Source organism: Lynx canadensis, chromosome C2, assembly GCF_007474595.2.
Source record: "Lynx canadensis isolate LIC74 chromosome C2, mLynCan4.pri.v2, whole genome shotgun sequence".
NCBI classification, from domain to species: Eukaryota; Metazoa; Chordata; class Mammalia; order Carnivora; family Felidae; genus Lynx; species Lynx canadensis.
In genome coordinates this window covers 147853888-147875762 of record NC_044311.2, presented here as the reverse complement: position 1 = coordinate 147875762, position 21875 = coordinate 147853888, and the positions used below count along the sequence as shown (strand labels likewise).

The following is a 21875-nucleotide window of genomic DNA, read 5'->3' as shown; positions in this document are numbered from 1 at the left end:
CCAAAGCAGGCTCCAGGCTCTGAGCTGTCAGCACAGAGCCCAACATGGGGCTCGAACTCATGAACCGTGAGATCATGACCCGAGCTGAACTCGGACACCTAACTGACTGAGCCACCCAGGCGCCCCTTTAAAAACTTTTAAAAACACACCTCTCACTGGCAAGGAAAGGAGCTGGCAACAATGCCTAAACAGAAATGTTCTACCAAGTTAGGTTATTAGGCCTTATTCATAATGCTGCCTAGACAGACATGTCTTACTTAAACCCATCTTTATGCCTTTTTAAGCATGAAGCACTATAATAATTATACTTAGAAAACTGATTAAAATCCTTCCTCCTAAAAGCCAGTGTCAATAATGACTGAATAAAACTCCCACATACAAAAGCATAAAATACACTAACAGTTGGGATTTGTATCACTTCATACCTGCCAAATCTTGAAGCTGGTCATTAGTTCTGTGACCTCCAAAACTTTCTAAAGGAACCCTTGGACATTATGTAAGAAGAATGACCTAAATTTTTTATAAAATATAATCAGATGACTAATAAGCATTGACTATTTAAAAGAGCACCTTTAGGGGCGCCTCGGTGGCTCAGTCGGTTAAGCGTCTGATTTTGGCTCAGGTCATGATCCCAAGGTCAATAAGATTCTCTCCACACACACACCACCCCGCCACCTCCCTCCACCCCTCTCTCATGCTCACGCAGGCTCTCTCTCTAAAAGGGCGGGGGGCACCTTTAAGGTTTCAGTATAAGGGGCAGGTCCTTAATTACAAAGAAAATAGTTGCTGGTAGCTATGAAATCCTGCCTTCCACAAAGCTCTCCCCACCATTCAACTACCAAGCCACCTGTTTCAACTTACACAGAAAAGCCTAACTCACAAATCAGAACAGCCCTTTCAGGTGTTGCTCTTCTCAGTGGCGGTAGCTGACCAACCAACCATGTTGTTTCCCCCAAGAAGGGACAAACAAAACATCCAGGGGTTTTGCTGGGACGGGAGGGGAGAATACATGCTGTAGCAGCCCCTACCAGTAGCTTATTTGCTCAGAGAACCAAGTGCTCAGAAACAGAACAATCACTAAATCACTAGTAAGCACTGCTAATATCAGTATCCTTGTTCTTCTTGTCAAATACAATCTATGCAAGTCAGATATCCGAACCACATTCTGCTCCCTGATGAATGAAATGTTCACCCTGGTCTAACCCCTAACTTCTCTATAACAGCAAGTAAGCTACAGAAAAGATGTTCTGCCCACAGGAGAGGTAGCAGAGAATGGCCAAACACTAGCTCAACTCTGTCTGCCTATGCCTCCTCAGACCATTCAAAAGCCATTGCCAACAAGTCCCCATCTCACTGGATACCATACCAGTCTGTGGGCAGGCTTAAGATTTTTCCAATTTAAACGAAAAACATCCAGAGACCAGTACCCGGTAGACTGGAAAAGGAAAAACAAACAAAACCAAAAATAGGTCAACTTAGTTTGTAGAACGATATAAAATACTATAATGCAATGCAGCTAAATTTTACAGTCCAGTCAGGAATACAGATGGTCACAGCCTTGAACTTTACTCTGTTAGGAAATAAACTGTGCATTCCTTAAAAATGGTTCCAAATAGAATATACAATATAAGTTCTTCGTATTTTTCTCTTTCCTTTGAAGTAAATATTTCTAAGACAAAAACACAATGAACACTAACCAGAATTCCTTTATTTTCAGAAAAAATATACATGCAGAAATTTTTTCATCAGCCAAAAAGAAGCTTTTTATGTTTTTATATTATTAGAACAAAGCTGCTACTTGGTTCAGGTAAATCCCATCGAGTGAGACAAGTAATAAAAGAGGTACATGAATGATAACTATATGGGTTGGTTCCCTGGTAGTAAATTTTTAAGGAAACAAGTATTTCTATCATAGGAGTATTATTTGTAGAATGTATAAAGTGGTCCCCTAGTGGTGATGGGCAGTATAATGAATTTAGCCAAATCTCAAAACACAAGGGGAGTCAGTGTAAAACAGAGCAGAAGCCCCCACAGAGGAAAGAGCTTCTTTCTCAGAAAGTGTTTTGGTGACAGTTTTGCACAAAATTAGAATACAATTTTGGTACTGTTTAGATGAATTAAATTACAACTGAAGAATTAATCTAAATAGAGAAGCATACCTAAATATTTGCTGTGTTTGAACTAAAAAGGGAAAACAGGTAACACCAAATTAAATCAAATCAGCTATTAACCTCCCATTAGGTAATAGAATAAAAATATAATTATTATAATAAGCAAATCCAACATCTCTTTCCTAGTATCTAGGGTGACCAGGTAATTTATCTTCCAAACTAGGAAATTATTCTGGGACAATCTATAAAATCCAGGACATATAGTCACTCTAGAAATAAAGTCACCAACAGAGAACAAGAAAAACAATTCCTAAAGCTATCAGGGCTCCACATCATAACAAATTCAATGAAGCAAAGGGACTAACAAAGGGTAGAATACAGTGACACTAAAAGTGACCAAACAACAATCATTTTAGCTTTGGAGTCACTTTAAAAACCACACAAAGGACCACCTGAACAGGCCAGTCCAGCACTACTAATAGTACTCTTGCCGGGTCTTGCTTACATTCTGATCCAAGGAAAAATGCTCACTGTAACAGCTAGTAATTTCAGGGTTATAGAACACAGACACTTCTGAAAACTAACATGTATATAAGCGGCGTAATCAAGAAAGCAGACAAACTGAAGGGCTGGAGCCCAAGCTGTTTCTTCCTAAACGCAGGATGGAGGCAAGTAATCTCTATCAGCCTCAAGTGTCTCCTCTGTAAAATCAAATCACCAACTAGCTCCTAATGATTTGATAAGGAATAATTAACACAGAAAGAACAGAATATTGACGCTACAACAAACAGGCACTCAGTGTCTCTTTACCTTCTACAACTTGTGTGGACTAAAAATGATATCAACTCCTTTTAAATTGTCAACTATAATACAGGCATATTAGGTTCTTCACAAAAGTTATTTACAAAGAAAAGAACTAGGTAAAGTAATAGATTAAATATGCACTTCTCCCACAAATATTTCAAAGAGGCTCTCAACCATATCATGAATAATTAGTTCCTATTTACGTCACTTCAAGTAAAACACAAACTAAATTTATACAAAATTCTTAGGGACTTTTCATAACTCATTTTCACTTTTGTCGCCTTGACTCAAGGTTCAGTAAAGCAAACTCCACTAGCACAGTAGACTAATGGTGCATGGTACAGAGTATGTGAGTACTCATACAGGACCTTCTTCAACCCACACTTATTCTAAAAACGTAGAAATGAGTATTGGTAGCAGTTTATCAGTGACACTTGAAAAGCGAAAGAAGTGTTCCTAGTACAACTGATATGAATTCCAGCCAATTTCAAATTACAAGTGGAGCTAAAGATAACACTACATGTAATCATATGATAGAACAGTCCCTAAAACATGTAAGGAGTTTGCCCTTAAAATCTCTCCGCAAAACATTTCTATTATACCTACAACCTTACCTATTCAAATTTTTAAAAGTACATAAGAAATGCATGAAATTCTGAATTCAAATGGCATTTAAAGTGTATTCTAGGGATTTCTAGTCCCAGTGTATCATCACAGGGGTGGAAGGAGAGGCAGAGTGGGCAGGGATCTGAGCCCCACTCGAGCAACCCCCTACCGATGGGAACAGCTCCACTTTTAGCGAAGTATGGGGGAGGGAAGGGGTTTAGGAGGACGGTTTCCCATGTAAGTAAACCATTTCTTCAAATAAAATCTTACTCACCTAAGAAAAATCATAAACTACCAGATTTATCATTTTATCCATATACACACATTCCCCAAGATATACTCATTGTAACCTGCTTCTATCAATACAGAAGTCTGGCTCACAATGTTTTGTACTGTTGTTGTTGTCGTTGTTGTTCTAAAAGTCTCAAGAGAATGAAAACCTTTTGGGTATGGGGACAACTTTCAAATTACCACCAATCTCAACGTTTATGTGGGTGATACCACATCACGTATATGGAACAAACTCCAATAATCTTCTTGAGAGAAATGAGAATATGAAATAAGACAGCAGCAGCGCCTATGTTTGCTTGTAAGAGGTGACGGTCAAAGACAAGTGAGTGATAAATGACACTAACTGACCTAAGTCCTAACACCTTATATAGACACTGTACCCAGAGTGCTGTGTGCATGACTGTGCTCCTCACAACAATCACGGGACAAGTAGTTATTAATGACCGTTTCACAGATGAGAAACCTGAATCCAAAAAGTAGCATAACTTGCCCCACTTATTATCAGTTATTATTTGTATTTACATCAAATCTGCACTCACATTCATTTGTCTAAATAGTTTCCGCCCTTGTCATCACTAGGCAATACCAACTTTAATGACAAGAACATTTCTTTACTCATAGGAAGAAACATAAACCGTATCAATTAATAAAAGATCATTCCATATCAACCATGTTTAAAAATCTGTGCTTGCAGAGAAAATACCTGAGATGTATATATGTACATACAACAAATGTTTACAAAATGGACAACAACAACACAGGATAAAAATTCAACTGAAGTATTTATGTACGATCACATGTAAATGGATACATGTAAGGAGAAACTGAGGTAAGTAAACAATTAGAGCAGATGGAGTCAGCTGTAAGACCAGGGCTTATCCTCCTTCTCACCATCCCAAGCCAAGGCTTCTGCCTTCATTCTCTCTGCACTGTTAATCAGTCCTTTCACCAGAGAATAAAAAATTAAATCTAGTCCCTTCTCCACCTGACTTTCTATCAATCTACTACCCAAGCCAGGCTTCCTTCACCTGCTAAATCCTCCATCCTTAAGACATTAGGTTAAAAGAACTGGCAATACCTGATCGTCTCTCGGACGAAAGAGTTCTCGTAGTAAAATCTGTGGGGCACAGTTCTGACTGAAGTTTGGAGACCACCTATCCTTGTTTGGGAGTGTGAATAACTTGGCTCATATCCCTTAGACCCGTCTTCCTGTCAGTCCTCCCCATCTCAAGGAATGGGAACCCATCCTCACTACTGCCCAAGTCCTATGATGTCAGTAACACAGTCATCCTTGACTGACTGCTGCTGCACGGTCTCTCTCAAGCCACACACAATCAGTCCACTGGTCTGTTGGGTCTACCTCAAAAAATGTATCTAAAATCAATCCACTTACAATTTCAAATGCTAGAACTCTGATCCGAATCACCATTTAATCTCGTCTAGTTAACGAAATGCCCTCACCTCTTCACCTACCTCCAAATTTTGGCCCTTGGCCCACCGCACGGTATCAACAAACACAGGAAGCAGTCACCCCTTTATTCACAATGCACCAAACACACCTATGGGCCCTGACATTTGCTGTTCCCTCTGCAGGGTACACTCAGCACTCCCAGATTTTCACAAAACTTGCTTTTTTCTCATTCACATCTTTGCTCAAAAGTAACTGCCCTAGCCATCTCAGTCTCTCATCCTGTTTTATTTATTTTTAAAAGTAATTTCTATACCCACCAGGGGGCTTGAACTCACGACCCTCAGACCAAGAGTCTGATGCTCTACTGACTAAGCTAGCCAGGCACCCTATCCTGCTTTCTTTCTTTCCACAGCACTCGATACCTTCTAACATACTGTAAACTTGTTTATGTTTGCTGTCTCCTCACTACCAGAATGTAAACTCCATCAGGGTAGAGATTCTTGTCTGTGCTGTTCAGTGATGCAATCTATGTCTAGAACAGTCTGGCACACAGCAGGCAGGCCAAGTGTTTGTTAAGTAAAAGAATCAAATATTAATGATCAAGTACCCAACCGAGATACCCGATACTTTCAATATCCTACACAATCATCAATGGTGGGTCTTTTCAGGCAATAAATGATGGCAGATTATTAAAAGGCCAAAAGGGAGTATAGCATTTCCTCCCATAACAAAAACATCAGCTATCACAAAGTGTGGAAGGTGTGTGGAATGACCAGGCAAATCCAACTAGGCAAGAAGCCTTTTGCTCAGATAAAAATCTCAATTGGGGGGAAAATCTCAATGGGCCATGAGGTAGTAAAAATCTGTGTCCGGAGACACGATCTCATCCTACCTGCCCACCGTAAGAGTGGTCTACATACTTCACTGTGCTCACTCCACTTCAGAACGTGCTCCAGGTATTAGCAACATCCACCTCGTAGTGCGCAGCGATATCCAAGTGCTTCTTGTACTGCAGTCATTTCCATGCAAAAGGCACGTCAGTGTGGGCAAGCAGCACCTTCCTTTAGCCCACTCAATACAAGCCCAAGCCTCTCGCTAACGTCAGCTTATGAAGACTCTCTCCCTTCTCCGCCTCTTCATTACACCTGACGGTTTAAATGTTTCCAAAGAACTGAGAGTTACTTTGTTAACTACACTTACCAACACTAGTGCCAGGCACCATTTCTACACTACATGTACCAGCTCATCCAATCTTCACAAAAACCCCAAGAGGAAGGCACGATAATTATCCTCAATCTACAGATGAGAAAATTGAGGACGTATCATGAAGGAAGTCCAAGAACATCCTCAGCGAAACGAAGATGAAGGATGTATCCTTTTATAACGTTCCCTAGGATGATACACATAACAGGAATAAACACAAGTCAGAAAAAAACCTCACTGATACAAAAGGAAAAATGCAATTAGACAGTCACCCTTTATAGTCCCTAATGAATCAAAGTCTAACCTTATCTCTAATCATGAAAAAGCAACTATATAAATCCTACACAATGGTTACAATGGATGCTAGAATCCTTAGGTGAAAGGTTGATGGGGAACTTTAAACTGGATAGATGAGGCTGACAGTATCAAGAATCAATCTTCTCTAAAAGGCAGACATATAATGCCACACCCAGAATACTTATGTCCTCTTGCAAAACGAAACAATCAAATTTCTACCTGCCAGTTTACCGAAAATACCCGGAATAGATGAACACATAAAACACTAGGAAATTATCAAATTCAGAAAAGAAGGGTGGGGAATCTGTCAGAGTAAAAGACTCAACAGGCCATCTGGTAAATGTAGCCTGTGGACCTTGTTTGGACTCAGATTCAAGCAAACCAACTGGGGAAAAACATTTGAGACAATTCGGAGAATTTGAACATGGAGCTGTTATGGAATTCATTTGATGTCATAAAAGCACTGTGGTTGGCTTTTGTTTTTCTTTAAAGCCCTTAACTTTTGGATGCATACGAAACACTTACAGGTGAAATCTTATATCTGTACTTTGCTTTAACGTAGTCCAGCAACAAATGATTCAGAATCATCAACAGATGCTAACCCCAGTGGAAGACTGAAGAGAATACTCAGTCTCAAGTTTGTCACCCTAGAGGTCACGGACTACAAAAGGAAGATACATTTACATTAGGGCAATCTAATGGCTATCATCTACACCAACTGAATGCTTAACATCAATAGTGAGACAAACTGACATGCCTCTTGATACAATACACTGACATCCCTCTTTAATAATTATGCCAACAATGTTTAACCTATCTCTAGTCATGAGAAAACCAACTAGACAAATCCAAATTGAGGGATTCTGAAGACCAGTGGGCCTGGACTCTTCAAAGTGCTACTGTCATTAACGACAAGGACCAGAGAATTGTTCTAGATCAAGGAGACTAAACTAAATCCTTGATTGATTCTCGATTAAATACTGGATTAAAAAGTTAAAAGATATTAATGGAATAAATCTGAACGTGTATTGAACATTTTATAATACAGTAGCAATGTCAGAATTGTGCAATGGTTATGTTGTAGTTAGGAAGTAAAGCCCTTATTCCTTAAGAAAAAAAAAGGGCCACGTCAAGATGTCTGCATCTCTCCAACAGTGCAGATTAAAACAAAAACAAAACAAAACAGCAAATATGGCAAATTCTAACAACCAGTGATCTAGGTGAAAAGCCTGCAAGTGTTAATTGAACTGGTCTTTTTTTTTTTTAAATGTTTATTCATTGGGGGGTGGGGGGCAGTGGGGAGCAGAGAAAGAATCCCAAGCACGTTCCGCCCTGTCAGTGCAGAGCCCAAAGCAGGGCTCAATCTCACAAACCGTGAGATCAACCTGAGCCAAAATCGAGTCAAGACGCTTAACTGACTGAGCCACCCAAGCATCCCTGGTCTTGTAACTCTTCCGAAGATTTAAAATTTTAAGATAAAGTTAAAATAAGATAAAATACTTCCGAAAACAAAACCAAAGGGGCAGAGTGTAGATGAAGCAAGATTGGTAAGCGTTGATTAGTTGCTGAAGCTGGGTGATGGGCACAGTATGGAGATTCACTACACTATGTCCTTTTATGTGTGCTCAATTCTGGATCTTAATTTTCACTTCTATAAAATGGGGAAAAAGATGTACCTTAAGGCAACGTCTAGATTACTAAATGAAAAGGCCCTGTGGACAAAAAATAAGCAATAAACAATTGTTATGCACTGTCAATTCTTTCAGGAAAGGTTTGAAGGCAACCGACAAAACAAAAGCCTGCTGAACTGAATGCAAAGCTAACACAGAACTCCGACATATCTGCACTTGTTCATCTCTTCTGCCCCCAGTTACTGGCAGCAGTGTACTTAAGACTCCTCACTTCAGTTTCCGCCTTGCCTGAGCACTCTAACAAAAATGCAATTTGCCACATTTGTCTCTCATCACGCTTTCTCTAGCATCTGCTGGTTTGTCTCCCTTACTAGAACGTAAGCTCCAAGAAAGCTGGAACTTTGTCTTCCAGTTTACCACTATATTCCCCCAAAACATGGTACTGCCAGTCCTCTCTGCAGGCACTCAAAATAGATGTGAACTACTTCTTTCAATCTAAAGGGACTTTAACTGTACCACCATGATGTTGTAAACTCCTTTTACAGATACAGTGATGAAAAGCAGAGCTGGCTTCTAGGTTGAGACTGCTCGTGAGATGCTGGCCCAGCCACTCACTGAGCTGTGTGACCCTGGGCACCTTTCTGCTTCAGGTTTTTCACTTGGAAAATGGAGATCACACCACCTCACCCTTAAGATGGCCGAGTATTGAAGGAGAAAATACACACACACACACACCCTGCTTGAACCACCCACTAAGGACTAGGAGTATCAAACAGAAGGTTCAGAAGGAGAACATCCACCATGTCAACTCTGTGGTTCACCTTCATGTTTTCTGTGCTCATCCAACTTGATGTCTTATATTCCTGGAAAAAAGATTCCTAGAAGGAACACATGCCAAAATTTTCTTTTTCCATGTAACAAGGGCCAGAAAATATAAACACAAGCCTTCTTGTAGACCAGATTCTAATTCTCCCAGGAGGCCAAGGCATAAATAGAAGATCCTGAAACTGGGATGTTTCCTCAAGCAGATACATTTGGTTGGAAAACTTTTAAACTTTCTAATTTTCTTCAAAGGTTGGGGAATATAAGATTTTCAAGAAGTAAAAAGTAAGACCACAAAACAGGATAACTTTACTTCTATTTGGAAGGATTGGTAGAAATCATGGCTCGAATTGAATGTAAAAAGTGAACATAAAACCGGGGTATGGTGTTACAGACTACGAATGCAGCTAGATTTTCCCCTTGTATTTCAAAGATAGGAAAGGAGACTGGTCTAAAAAATCCGGAAAAATAGGATCACAACTGCTTTCCATGAATGTCAGAAATTTGAAGATGCTTAAGTTACAGCTTCCAATTATTTCAGCCTAATCAGATAAAATATTTAATTTAAAAAACTTTATCAGGAGGACTTTTTCTTCACCTTGGTTTTCTTAAACTGACCTGGCAAGCACTCCTGGCCCTTAGCCCATACGAGAATGGTTCCTGAGACCGACACTGCTACTACAGCTACTACGGACTTAAGCTCGTCCTAATGGAAATGTGGTGTCTAAGGTTTTCAAAACCGCAATTACTGTGTATGAGAAAGCAACTGTGTGAAGTATGCTAACAAAACAAAAGGCAAATAGCATACCAGCAAAAGAATGAGAATCAAAACAACGTATCACTGGATCATGCATTTACTTAACAGGTTCAACCGATTTTTTTAAAAGTACATCTTTTCTATATGTAACATACACCTGGCATAGACCCTACTCTCAAATTTAGCCTTTCATTCACCAACACTCACCTTAACACTGAATCAAAACCAGAACTGAACGGTATTTTATATTCATAATGTACCCATCTAACTAAAGCAAAGGCTACACATGGGTTCCAAGTCAAGGACCTTCTCAGCACCTGAAATCCAAGTGCAGCTAAGGTCTTTTTTTTTTTTTTTTTTAATTTTTTTTTTTTCAACGTTTATTTATTTTTTTGGGACAGAGAGAGACAGAGCATGAACGGGGGAGGGGCAGAGAGAGAGGGAGACACAGAATCGGAAACAGGCTCCAGGCTCTGAGCCATCAGCCCAGAGCCTGACGCGGGGCTCGAACTCACGGACCACGAGATCGTGACCTGGCTGAAGTCGGACGCTTAACCGACTGCGCCACCCAGGCGCCCCAACTAAGGTCTTGATCACCACCCTGAGAATGTTCCCACACTGGACTACTCCACAGCAGTCTGGCTATATGATAGCTGCACTTGGATTTCTTGATGAAAACGCCAGCATTTTAACAGTAAGGGTGGGTGTCAACAAGAACATTTAAAAACTGAAGTCCAAATGAAGACAACACCAGCACTTCTGGATTCTGGGGCAGAAGCAACCGAAGCCAGTTTTCAAGCACTGAGGGCTCCAGGTTGAGGAGATTCAGATTAAGGTTTTGTTAAATCCGCACTCTTCACTTGCAATTCTGTTTTTAAGCTCTCACCCACACCAACCACTCCTGAAATGTCCCCCAAAGTGGGTAGGGATTGCCTTAACCAGGACACTGCAATCATGGTAAAAATGAATTGGGGGGGGGGGGGGGAGAAGCAGGACTAGAAAGGCAAGAAAGAACCGGAGATGGACCTGAGATTTTTAATTTGCTATTATGTATATGAAGTGAGAGTGGGGAAGTAACAAAGACAAAAAATGTCAGTCAAGATAACTTGGCTTCCAATCTACAGAAACATGAAGCCTCGTCAAAAATAAAAATACTAGCTGGGGCTCCTGGGTGGCTCAGTTGGTTGGGTGTCCGACTTCGGCTCAGGTCATGATCTCACAGTTCATGGGTTCAAGCCCCGCACTGGGCTCTGTGAGGACAGCTCAAAGCCTGGAGCCTGTTTCGGATTCTATGTCTCCCTCTCTCTCTGCCCCCTCCCCTGTTCATGCTCTGTCTCTGTCTCAAGAATAAATACACATTAAAAAAATAAAAATACTAGGGGCACCTGGGTAGCTCAGTCAGTTCAGCATCCGACTTCGGCTGAGGTCGTGACCTCACGGTTCTTGAGTTCCAGCCCCACGTCAGGCTCTGTGCTGACAGCTCAGAGCGTGGACCCTGCTTTGGATTCTGTGTCTCTCTCTCTGCCCCTCACCCACTTATGCTTGCTCACTCGCGCTCTCTGCTTCCTCAAAAATAAAAAAAAATTTTTTTAATACAATAAAAAAACACTATTATCATCCCCTTGTTCTAAACTGTGAATGGAAGAGCACCTACATTTTTTCAGGGTAATATTATATTCCAAGGCTCATGGGTCATATAAGCTAATGCAAACTTCAAAAAATTTCATTTTCTCGACAAGCTGTCTGCTCAAAATAGTACTGCAAACCCCAAACAGCTTAGTACAATAGGTATAAACCAAACTGCACTAATGCATGCTTAAAATACAAAATACAAAAAAAAAAGTGTAGTACTAAAAATACTAATTTCTGACAATTTACATTAAGTCATACTGCAGTTCTTGTGCAAGTCTCTGAAGTCTATACATACACTTTAGCCTAAATGGGCATACCTAACACAGTAGCCCCAACTAGAAACCAATACTACTTTTAAGAATTAAACATGTTTGCCATTTATAGTAATTAACTGTTAGTCCTATCGTAAACCAATGACCAGTTAAAAAGTGAGTTTATCAACATGTGAGCAGCAATTTCTGAAACCTAAATTCTAAAAGAAGTCTAAAGACCATCAGGGACACCTTTAAAAAAATGTCTAAAGCCAATGATCTCAATCATAAATTCTAAGATGGTAGCATATCTGACCAACAGATAGATTTCATTTGGTTCATCGTGTTTAAATATTTTTGAGTTAATTGCCAACATCTTAAACATCAAATTTTCTATAAAATCTGGATTTCTGGCTGTGAACACTAGGGCAGAAAAGGACAAGCTGGCAAAACCAGACCCACGTTCCCAGGCAACAGACTTGGTTAATAAGCACCGTCCCTACCAGGACACACAATCTCCTCCACCCAGCAGCCCTTCCATTTTGCCACAGGCCCTCCCAACCCTTTGCAGTCTTGAGTTGAGACACTCCGAACTAGGACAAAATATAATCTAAACCGAGGACGACAGTTCATACTTACCCGGTTTTAAAACACAATAGTTAAAAGAATCCAACACACATCCTGGCTATTCCTCAGGCAACTTTGTTAAGTAGCTTTTATTAACTCACGAATACATTTACATTCACATTGCCGGCTCCCAAACAGAATGAAAAGGACTTAAGTTACCAGCATTGCTATTCCTCTTGGTCACAGTCTGGTTTCTTCCGTTATAGACTCACATATACACATTTCTCAAGTGTGCTTCAAATGGTGCCCAATACCTCATACCATCCCCAATCCCATTATGCAACTTCAGCAAAATAAAATAATCAGGTACAAAGTCACAAATTAAGTCTGAAATGAAGTTGGATTTAAAAGATTGACAGTTAAGTAAACATCAAAAAAAATGCACATTCTCTTGTAGAAGATCTTATCTTGGACTCGTTAGATCACGAGTATTCCTGGCTTACAAAACAATTACTAAAAAAAATAAATAAAAGCGTATTAATAAAATAAATATATACATTCCAGCAACATGTGCTGTAAAATAGTTTTAATTCTTTCATAAAAGTAAAATCTGTACCAACAGGAATGGAACAAATCTCTTAAAATCACCAATTAAAATGAAATATTTAGTTTTATAATACAATGCTGCATCAGAAATGAAAAATAGAATACTAACTGAAAATACCATGGAATGTGAGAAATCAACTGGGCTATCATCTATCTGCTCCATCTGTTTTTCGTACCGAAGAGTTCACCCTTACAGCTTTAGCAATTTGGTCACATTAGCAATCGAATACTCACTGAATAAATCAAAATACTGTTTCCCCCTACACTTGCCTCAAGTCACCTTAATAATTAAGAGCGTATCCAAAGGAATTCTTCTGTTTAGATTTTCCCTATTTGTCACTTTTCCCAACTTCTCACCTAAAATACTAAGTCTTACTAAGCACTAGTTATAATAAAGTTGGATGGGAATGATAACACAAAGACCAGATGCAAATAGTGTAGCTCTTTATGAGGAGTCCCAGTGCACAGTGCCTGGCAAAAGCCAGCAGTTGTTAATATAAATGATGGACATCAGTCTGACAGATTGTTCTAAGCTGGTGGAGTTCGTGGGAACCCTCATACTCACACGCTACATCTCCTAGAATCAAAAGCTTGCCCTTGCTTAATTAGTATGCAAGCTATTATGCAGTATGACTCATGTTATAAATTCAAATACTTACTGAGCAACTACCATATTCCAGGTCTGACTGTCAGATTCTGATAAAACAACTTACATATAAAAAAATTTACCTTTTGGAGTCTTCTTATCAATAAAGCAGCCATAATGAAAAACTACATAATAAAAGTTCAATAACTTGCCTGATATCACAAAGCTACTTCAGTGACATACTGAACACCTATTACCTCCAAGGTCTTGTTACCACTTTATCTTCAGACTCTCCAACTTAGAGATTACTCCCATTTTACAGCGAGGAAATGAAGATCCAGAAAGGTTAAGATCCCTAGGAGATAGGTGCCAGGAACCAAAACCAGGTCGATCTGTCTCTAGCTCTTTCTAGTATCCCCGTGCCAGTTCTTTGTTTATTTCGACATAATACAACCAGTATCTTCATTGAGGGTCTTATGTTCTTCTAATCATTTAGAAAACAAAAATCAGAACACTTACTGAAGCAGAAGCTTTCATATCCCAACCATATCCAAACGTAACAGGTTTAAAAAAAAAAAAGGGGGGATTAACGCTAAAGCAGGAAGTCAAAATATCATACATACGTACCTTAAACATTTTATTTAAGTTTACACATAAATGTACATTCATTTGCCAATCTTAATATGGGGTCAAAGCACTTGGAGAATGGGATCGATGAGGAGGAGCGCCTTGCTGATTGAAGTTCCTTCTGCTTGATCTAAACCACACCTATTAATGCATCATCTACAATTTCCATTTTCAGTTTCATTGAAGTGGAAAGCACACGGAATCCTTTGGGACTAATGTTCTTCCTCCCAAACTTTTAGTTACTACGGCCATATCTAATTCTACAGCCATTATTTTAGGAACTCACCTTTATCAAGTCTTTCCAAAGAATCCAACTTGGTTTTCAGGGAGAAAAAAAGTTTGGCACTCATTTTATCAGTTTACATGATATTTAATTATTATAAAAACAAGATTACCTGCCATCAAATAGTCTTGAAAACGAACACCACTTCTGGTAGGCATATTATCTTGCCCAGTGCAAGCCAAGTGCACTGACTTGAAAGCAATTCACTAACACAAGAGGTCAGCATGCTATCACCCAAAACTGTTTCAGAGATGAGAGTAGGAATCCCATAAGGCAGCTAAGTGAACACAGACATGTGCAGTGCAAAGGAGCGGAGAGGATAGAAATGAAACAGGCTGGACTCTCAAGAATTTGTAATCTAGCAAAGAAGATAAACATTCACCAATTAACTACAATATGCAGTAGAAAGTGATCCATGTGATAAAACACAGGAAAACACCATGCAAATCCAAACGAAAAATTACAGTCTATACTCCCCCAACAGTGCAGGCCCTCAATATTTTTTTAATGTACTAGCGGAGTGAAAATGAATTTGAGGCAAGTTTTCATGTATATCACGGGTAATATGGAAAGGGAGGGCATTCCAAGAAAAGCAGGATGACACAGGCACCAAAGAAAATGAAACGTAATGGTATTTATGGAGATCTACAACAGGTCTGTGTACTTAATATATGGAAAGGGGAATGAAAGAAATTGATATGAAGTCTAAAAACAAAAAAGTTGGGCATTCTATCACAGGTGGCCTTAGATGCCAGACTTCATTCTGAATGTCTCTGAAAAAGAGAGGTGTGCTGGAATTTGGCAAGTGTTGACACAATCAACTATTACAGAAAGACAATGAAGTAGTCAGAAAGCCACCACTATACAATGCTTTGTATTATTATCTCCTAGTTAAAAATGAATCTCAACTGAATCTGAATTTGACTGTCTTACAGCATCTCAAGAACTATTTTTGTACTCCAAGAAACATATTTACTACAGGCATTAATTATCCTCCCCTCAGCAGTGTGTTAGAGACCAGCTAAGAAACTGCAAGAATCAAGATAGAAATATTAGTGGTTCAACCTGAGCAGAGAAGACACTACATGGGATTGGGACTGCAGGAATATAAGGAGTTGCATTTGCTCAGCCACAGGTGACAGAAGACAGAGAAGCCACAGAGTAAGTTAGACCAATTTTAGGGTAGGCGACTCAAGTCTGAACCATATTGAGTTTGCAGTGCCAAGGGGACATCCAGGAGGCTATATAACCAGCACACAGAAGAGCACAAAACGCCAGGGTTCTGGGCTTATTACCAAAAAAAGGCAAATCATCCATATGAAAGTAAAAGGTATAAATATGAGGAGGAAAATGGAAGGCATTGATGCAGAAATGTCAGAAAACAGCACCGTAAAGCTAATACTGAACCTAGGAAATTTTGTTTGTATACTCTAAACCAAGGGTCAGCAAACTTCTTCTGTAAAGGGTGAGAACAAATATAAAAAAATAAACAGGGTTATGTTCCAATACACCTACATTTATGGACACTGAAATTTGAATTTCATAAAATTTTCACATCATAAGTTATCCTTCTTTTGATTTTTTTCCCCAACTACTTAAAAATGTAAAATTCTTTCCAAGCTCACAAACCATACAATACAGGCGGCAGCTAAACTGGCCTGTGAGCCACAGTTTGCGGACTCCCTGCTGTAGCATAGAACAAAGATACGAGAATTGGATTAACTGTCCTTTTCCAAACTCCTAAGGGCAGTTTTTCCTTTAAATATATTAATACCTTACCAGACATTCCTTAAATTTGGTTGATTTCCTTAAATTTGGTTCCACTAAGAGAGAACATGTGTTGACATCCCTGTTGGGTAAGAACATTGCCTTTCACTAAGAAGAGGTATTCTTTATAAGGAACAGAAAAATTATGCTTGTACTACAAATACAGCAAAGGCAACTGAATGAAAATTATTACCTTAGAATTTGTCCCTCATTGCTTTCAAACTCTTTGTTTCCTTTAAAGTGATTTTGTGATCTAAAGGTGAGAAGATTCAATAGCAGTCTGCACATAAATCCCCAGATTTTTAAAAACCTATAAACATGAGTAACGAATGTGCGGGTCACGAGTAACAATTAAGAAAATAAAAATTAGTGCAGAAATGTCAACTTCCGATAAGCAGTCTTAACAAATACAAACCACATCTGGTGAGGAAGGATTCCTTACCCCCAAGCCACTCCTTGTACCTTAGCTGTAGCTCAGGGGCAGGAACAGGACTCCTTCTTCAATCACTTGCTGCGGCAATGAGCTGTAACCCAAGAAAACTTTAATACCAAATGAGAGTATAACATTGCCCACAAGGCTCAAGTCTTTCATTACTGGAGAACTATTTTCAGTTGTCTGGTTTCAAGCAGACAAAACACAAAGGGTGATTATTAAAGATACAAGCTAAGCTGTTCAAGGAGGGCCCAAAAGAAAAAGACTAACTTCTCCAGCTGACAGCTAGAACAAAGATGTTTCCTTTTGAACTTTTGTCTGCCACCACCTGAGAGCAGAAATGTCACTATTTCCTCATCATCAAATGTTGCCAACAAGCCAAGCTGCAATGACCTAGGTTTGGCCAGTCCCATACTTGAGTTCATTATCATTAGCACTTTATGTCTCCAAAAGGGATCTCAAATGCAAACATTCTGTAGATATTACTTTCAGAGGATTCTGTGGTGGAAACAACTCTAGAACAAACACAAAACTGTTGCCAGTCTTTCTCATCAAAAAGGCTTTAGTAAAGAAAAATAGAAGACTCTTCACCGCACAATCAGAAAGCCTACTGCTTTCTATAGGAATTACAGAAATTGTAGAAATATTCAAGGATTGGAATATCACTACACTTCTATTTCTAAACTTGTAAAACCCAGGTTGTAAGTAAGTTAAACTCAGATTACAACATAAAACTCTTCACAAAGAACGACTTCAATGACTGATTTTAAAATTTAAAATATAATCTGCTTTCCAATGAAATTTAAAATGAGAGTATTAAACATAAAATGACCAGTGAAATCTGTTTTAATGGAAAAGAACTCAAGATTTCCAAAGTAGCTCTCTGCTATTTTATTCCTATTAGAAAAGTATATACAAGATAAATAAACACTATTTTGTTGTACACATGTGCATTCATTTAGCAATTAAACTAGTTATTATTTAAACCACTAATCTTTAATTCTTCATGTAAAAATTCCTGAGTAGCCATGGGAAAACTTCAGGAAAAGATATTTGCTCAGGTTTTCACAACTTTAAACATGCCAACTCTGAGAAACATACTAACACATGACAATTAAAATGTTCCTAAACTTAAAAAAAAAAAACTTCCTAAGCAAAGCAACCACAGAATATAAATGTTCTGCATAGATTTTTTCATCTCAAAATTCTTCTTCCTGAACCCATCCTAAAAGTAAAAATTTTATACAATTTACACAGCTTTTCCTAGGCTTTTCTTACACAGCACGTGGCTTTATCATTCACATATTGGCAGCTGTCTTCTGCCTAACTGAAATTAAATACCAATCTTTAAAATCTAATTTCAAGGTGAAATGAAAGGACATCAGCCATTTTCTCAAACTCGCCAGAGAAAGGTCCTCAGGAGTCAGTGTCAGACCTCACCCGAAATGCATCACCCCTCCTCTCTCTACTTGAGTGTTCCCACTGCAAGAGGACAAGGTGGAGGTGAAGAACGAACTCTCCATCTCACAGGTAGGTAGTTTCTCAGTCGTCAGAAAACTCCGATGCTACCTGATATAGGTATATCGAGATTCCAATCTTTTTATTCTGGAAACCCTTCTATAAATATAATCTAAGAATGATCTAAGCAACGAACCATCTTTTCAAATGGCTTTAGTCATCACCTTTAAAGGCCTGGTTTCACAACATCCATTACTTTACCATTTCTAATTTCAGAATTTAGCCACACTTTCACCTACTTTTCATGCTAAATTAAAAGTCGGGGAGAAACAAAAATATGACTTTTTTTTATATACACACATTAAAACAAACTTCAAGCTAAATGGCACCTGCCAAATAAATCTGGTCTCGGAAGGACTGGTAACTAACTACATTCATGAATGTATAAACTGGGAAATGCAACAAAAACAGACTCCTTTAACTTCCAGTTGCAAACTGAGAAAGAACACAGCACTGGACATTCTAAGGGACTGATCAACACAAAATTGTATAGCTGAATAAGGACTCGTGCTGTATGCTACACCCTGAAATCTGTCAACGGAAACTCCCACAAGTGACTGTACTACAGTGCACTGGGTCTCCGCTCCACGAGATGCTGAGCCTCAACACGGTATCGTGTGTTTTAATTTTAAAAGTTCTTGTTTGCTCATTTTTAAGGAGCCCAGCTAGGAGTCAAAAGAAATAAAATAGGGGAGGGGAGAGTAACATACTCCAAAGAGACTAGGAATGCTCTTCAGGCTTCCAGAGTACCACAAAAAAGAAACAAAGAGGAAGACCTCTCTGGGAATCCAAAAAACAAAAAGCTGGAAAAAACACAGTCTCAACTTCCATGTCTCCTGTTAAGAACTGTCAACATAAACCCATTTCCTCAATTCCAAGACACATAAATGGTTGGTTGTGGGAGACGGGGGGGGGGGGGGGGGGGGGGGGGGGTAAACCATCACCATTAGAGGGGGTTTCAGAATCTAAAAATATGAAAAACATGCAACTTGGAATTGAGAAGTTACAAGAGGCTTCCTGCAGCAGAAACAAACTGCCACAGACTGGAACGGAGGTTTCCCAGGCCTGCCAAAGGTGTTCAAGCTCACAAGTGGCATTTTGCATTACATACCTAACGTTCACTTTTTCATTCATTTTCCCAAGCATCGATGCTATTTTAGAATCCAATTCCTAAACTGAAAACAAAACTGTTCAAAACCAGAAGTCTGTTTGTTACACATTCACAACCTCCTCCAAAACTAGTTTTATGGGGGGAAAAAAAGGTGTTTTTGCTGTTGTTTAATCTTACTTTTTTATTCAGGTCAAGGAATTCAATACAACTTCACCACTGTTACAATGTCCTATCAGAGGCCACGGAGGCCTCCTCCTCCAGGGAGGAGTTCACCTTGATTATCTGCTAGTGGGTCGCCCCACCCCCTTGAATTTCAAAGAAACTATTGAATTATTTTCCCCAAACTAGCACTAAAGTAAAAAATGTTTGTGCCACATACAGGAGCATACAAAAAACAGAACACAAAAAAATACATAGAACATGGCAAAGGCAAAACATTTAACTAATCTACTTGGAGCCATGTGAACTACCCAATGTACTTGGCAGCTATGCTAAAGACAAAGTGCAGCGTTTTCATTTCAAAGGTTTATGGAATGAACAAACATTAGGTCTATACTCGGACTCTTTAGCGATCACCTGTTTGGTCCCAAAACGAGGTAAAATAAATGTCAATAAAACACGTTTCCCAAGTTCTATGGTATCGCCTCAGAAGCACAGATTAAAGGGCAGGGCCTAACCAATTTCTACATAATTAAAAACGTTTCCTTTTAAAAAATGTGCTTTTTGTCATCCCCCGTTCCTCTTCTCTTTAGGCATAATGTCTCAGCATGGAGACAGAAGACCCGGGGTTGGGGGGAGATACTCCAGAGGTTAAACAACACAATCCTATATTCTTCCAAATTCTGATAGAACGAAGTTGGGGACACAATGGCATGCCTGACCAGACTCTCCGGACCTGATCAAGAGGCACTGGTGTCCTTTCCCACTTTATAGTGTGCCAAGACTGTAACAACTTCCTACCGCTCCCTGACTGCCAGTTTTTCTACAGAGGTTGGACCATGATCCCAGCCTTAAATAAGTTGAACCAAACTTCATTGAATAGCTACTCCTCAAAATTGACCCAGAGCGTGATCATCTAGCTGTAGACAGCTCTGCTTCCCAAGTTCAGACGTGGTACAGGTTTTATTATTTTTTTTATTATACCTGGGCTTGGGGGTGGGGGTGGGGGGCACACACCACACTCTACGTTACCGAATTCACGGGAAGAATGGGGATTTCGGCGAAGGCTGGTGGAGTACCTGACCCAGAACAGAGGACGAAGAGCTGCCTTCCGGCCGCGGGGCCCTGTCCTCGGCCACACCATCACTTGCAATGAACGGGCTGCAGGTTCGCTTAGCATCCCTCCAGACCTGAAATTCCCTACCTCAAGAGCAATCAAAAGCAGGGGGAGAAAAAATTTCTTCCGGAAGGCGCAAAAAAGGCCACAACTTGGATGAATGAAACCGGGCTAAGGGCACCCGGAGCAGGATTTTCGCTGAAGTCAGAAAAAGAAAAGTCAAAGATTTTTTTAACGTGAGACCGGTTACAAACGCCCGTGGTCCAGATAACTGCACAAACACGCTGTGGAGGACGTTTTATTGAGCGCGGACGGCTCCGGGGCGGCCGGCGGGCGCTAGTGTGGAGGCGGGCGGCGGAGCGGGCGGCGGCGGCGGCGGCGGGACCGGCGACGAGGCAGCTTCGCGACGACGGGAGCGGGGCCGGACGCTCGCGCGTGTCCTCCCGCGGACCTTCCAGGGACTCCCGCGGCCGCCCCGCCCCCCGCCCGCCCCGCCGGCCGGCCGCGTGCGAGGCACACCCTCCCGCGGCCGCGCTCCCGCGCGGGCACACCCCCGCCTCCCGCGCGCACGGGGCCTCGCCGCGCCGGCCGGCCCACGCGCGCCCCCTCAGCGCGGACGCCCGCCGCCCGCAGCCCGCCCGCGGCCCCGGCCTCCCCCCGGCCGCGCGGGGAGGGCGGGGGGCGACGGCCTAGCGGCTGGGGGTGGGGGGGGCGCCCGCGCGGGAAGGCGGGCTCTGGGGGGGGGGGAAGGTCACTTACCCGCTGCATGGCTTTCAGGATCAAAGCCAGCTCGTAGCGGGGCATGCCCGAACGCTCCGCGCGCGGCTCCGGACCGAGCCGGTTCACGGGACGCAGGAGGGGAGGGAACCGCGGGGGCCTGACGGACTGCTGGGCCGGAAGGCTCCCGGGCGGCGAAAGCACGCTCCGGCCGCGCGAGCCCGGGCTTTAAGGCTCTGGCAGCTGCGCAGACGGCCCGCCACGCCCCCTCGGCGCGCCCCGCCCCCCCTCGCACGCCCGCCCCGCCCCCTCCTTAAGGCGGCCGCGCCGCGCCCCCTCGACAGTCTCTTTTCCCCCCAGGCTCGCCATCCCCGCCGGGACCCCCCCGGCCCCGTAGCCCCCGCGTGGGGGCGGCTCCGCGAGCCCAGCCAGGAGGGGCCAGTACGGGCCGCACTCCGCCTCCGACCCTGCCGCCGCCGTTCCAGCTACCTACGGTTCTCGAACCAGCTGGAACTTTCCATGCCTTCCGTCTCATCCTGGGCGGCGGGCGAGCGTGCGCCCTCGTGTG

General features: G+C 41.4%; 2 protein-coding genes across 6 annotated transcripts in view; both read right to left on the bottom strand.

The window, feature by feature from the left end:
* MRPS6 (mitochondrial ribosomal protein S6) overlaps nt 1-21532 on the bottom strand; it is a 67228-nt gene extending 45696 nt beyond the window's left edge. The window contains exon 1 of the mRNA XM_030330568.1: nt 21350-21532. Coding sequence (XP_030186428.1) covers nt 21350-21394 — 45 coding nt within the window. The 5' untranslated portion in view covers nt 21395-21532. The remainder of the gene's footprint in view (nt 1-21349) is intronic.
* SLC5A3 (solute carrier family 5 member 3) overlaps nt 1-21545 on the bottom strand; it is a 34621-nt gene extending 13076 nt beyond the window's left edge. Inside the window, exons 1-2 of one of the 5 annotated variants that reach the window (XM_030330562.1) lie at nt 6424-8045; nt 6116-6232 (exon numbers count right to left, since the gene is read on the bottom strand). The gene's annotated coding sequence lies outside the window, so the exon portion shown is untranslated. Of the gene's footprint in view, nt 1-6115; nt 6233-6423; nt 8046-21349 lie in introns of those variants that run through there. The other 4 variants (XM_030330560.1, XM_030330564.1, XM_030330566.2 and 1 more) reach the window with 4 other exon arrangements.
* Between the last annotated feature and the right edge of the window lie 330 nt (nt 21546-21875).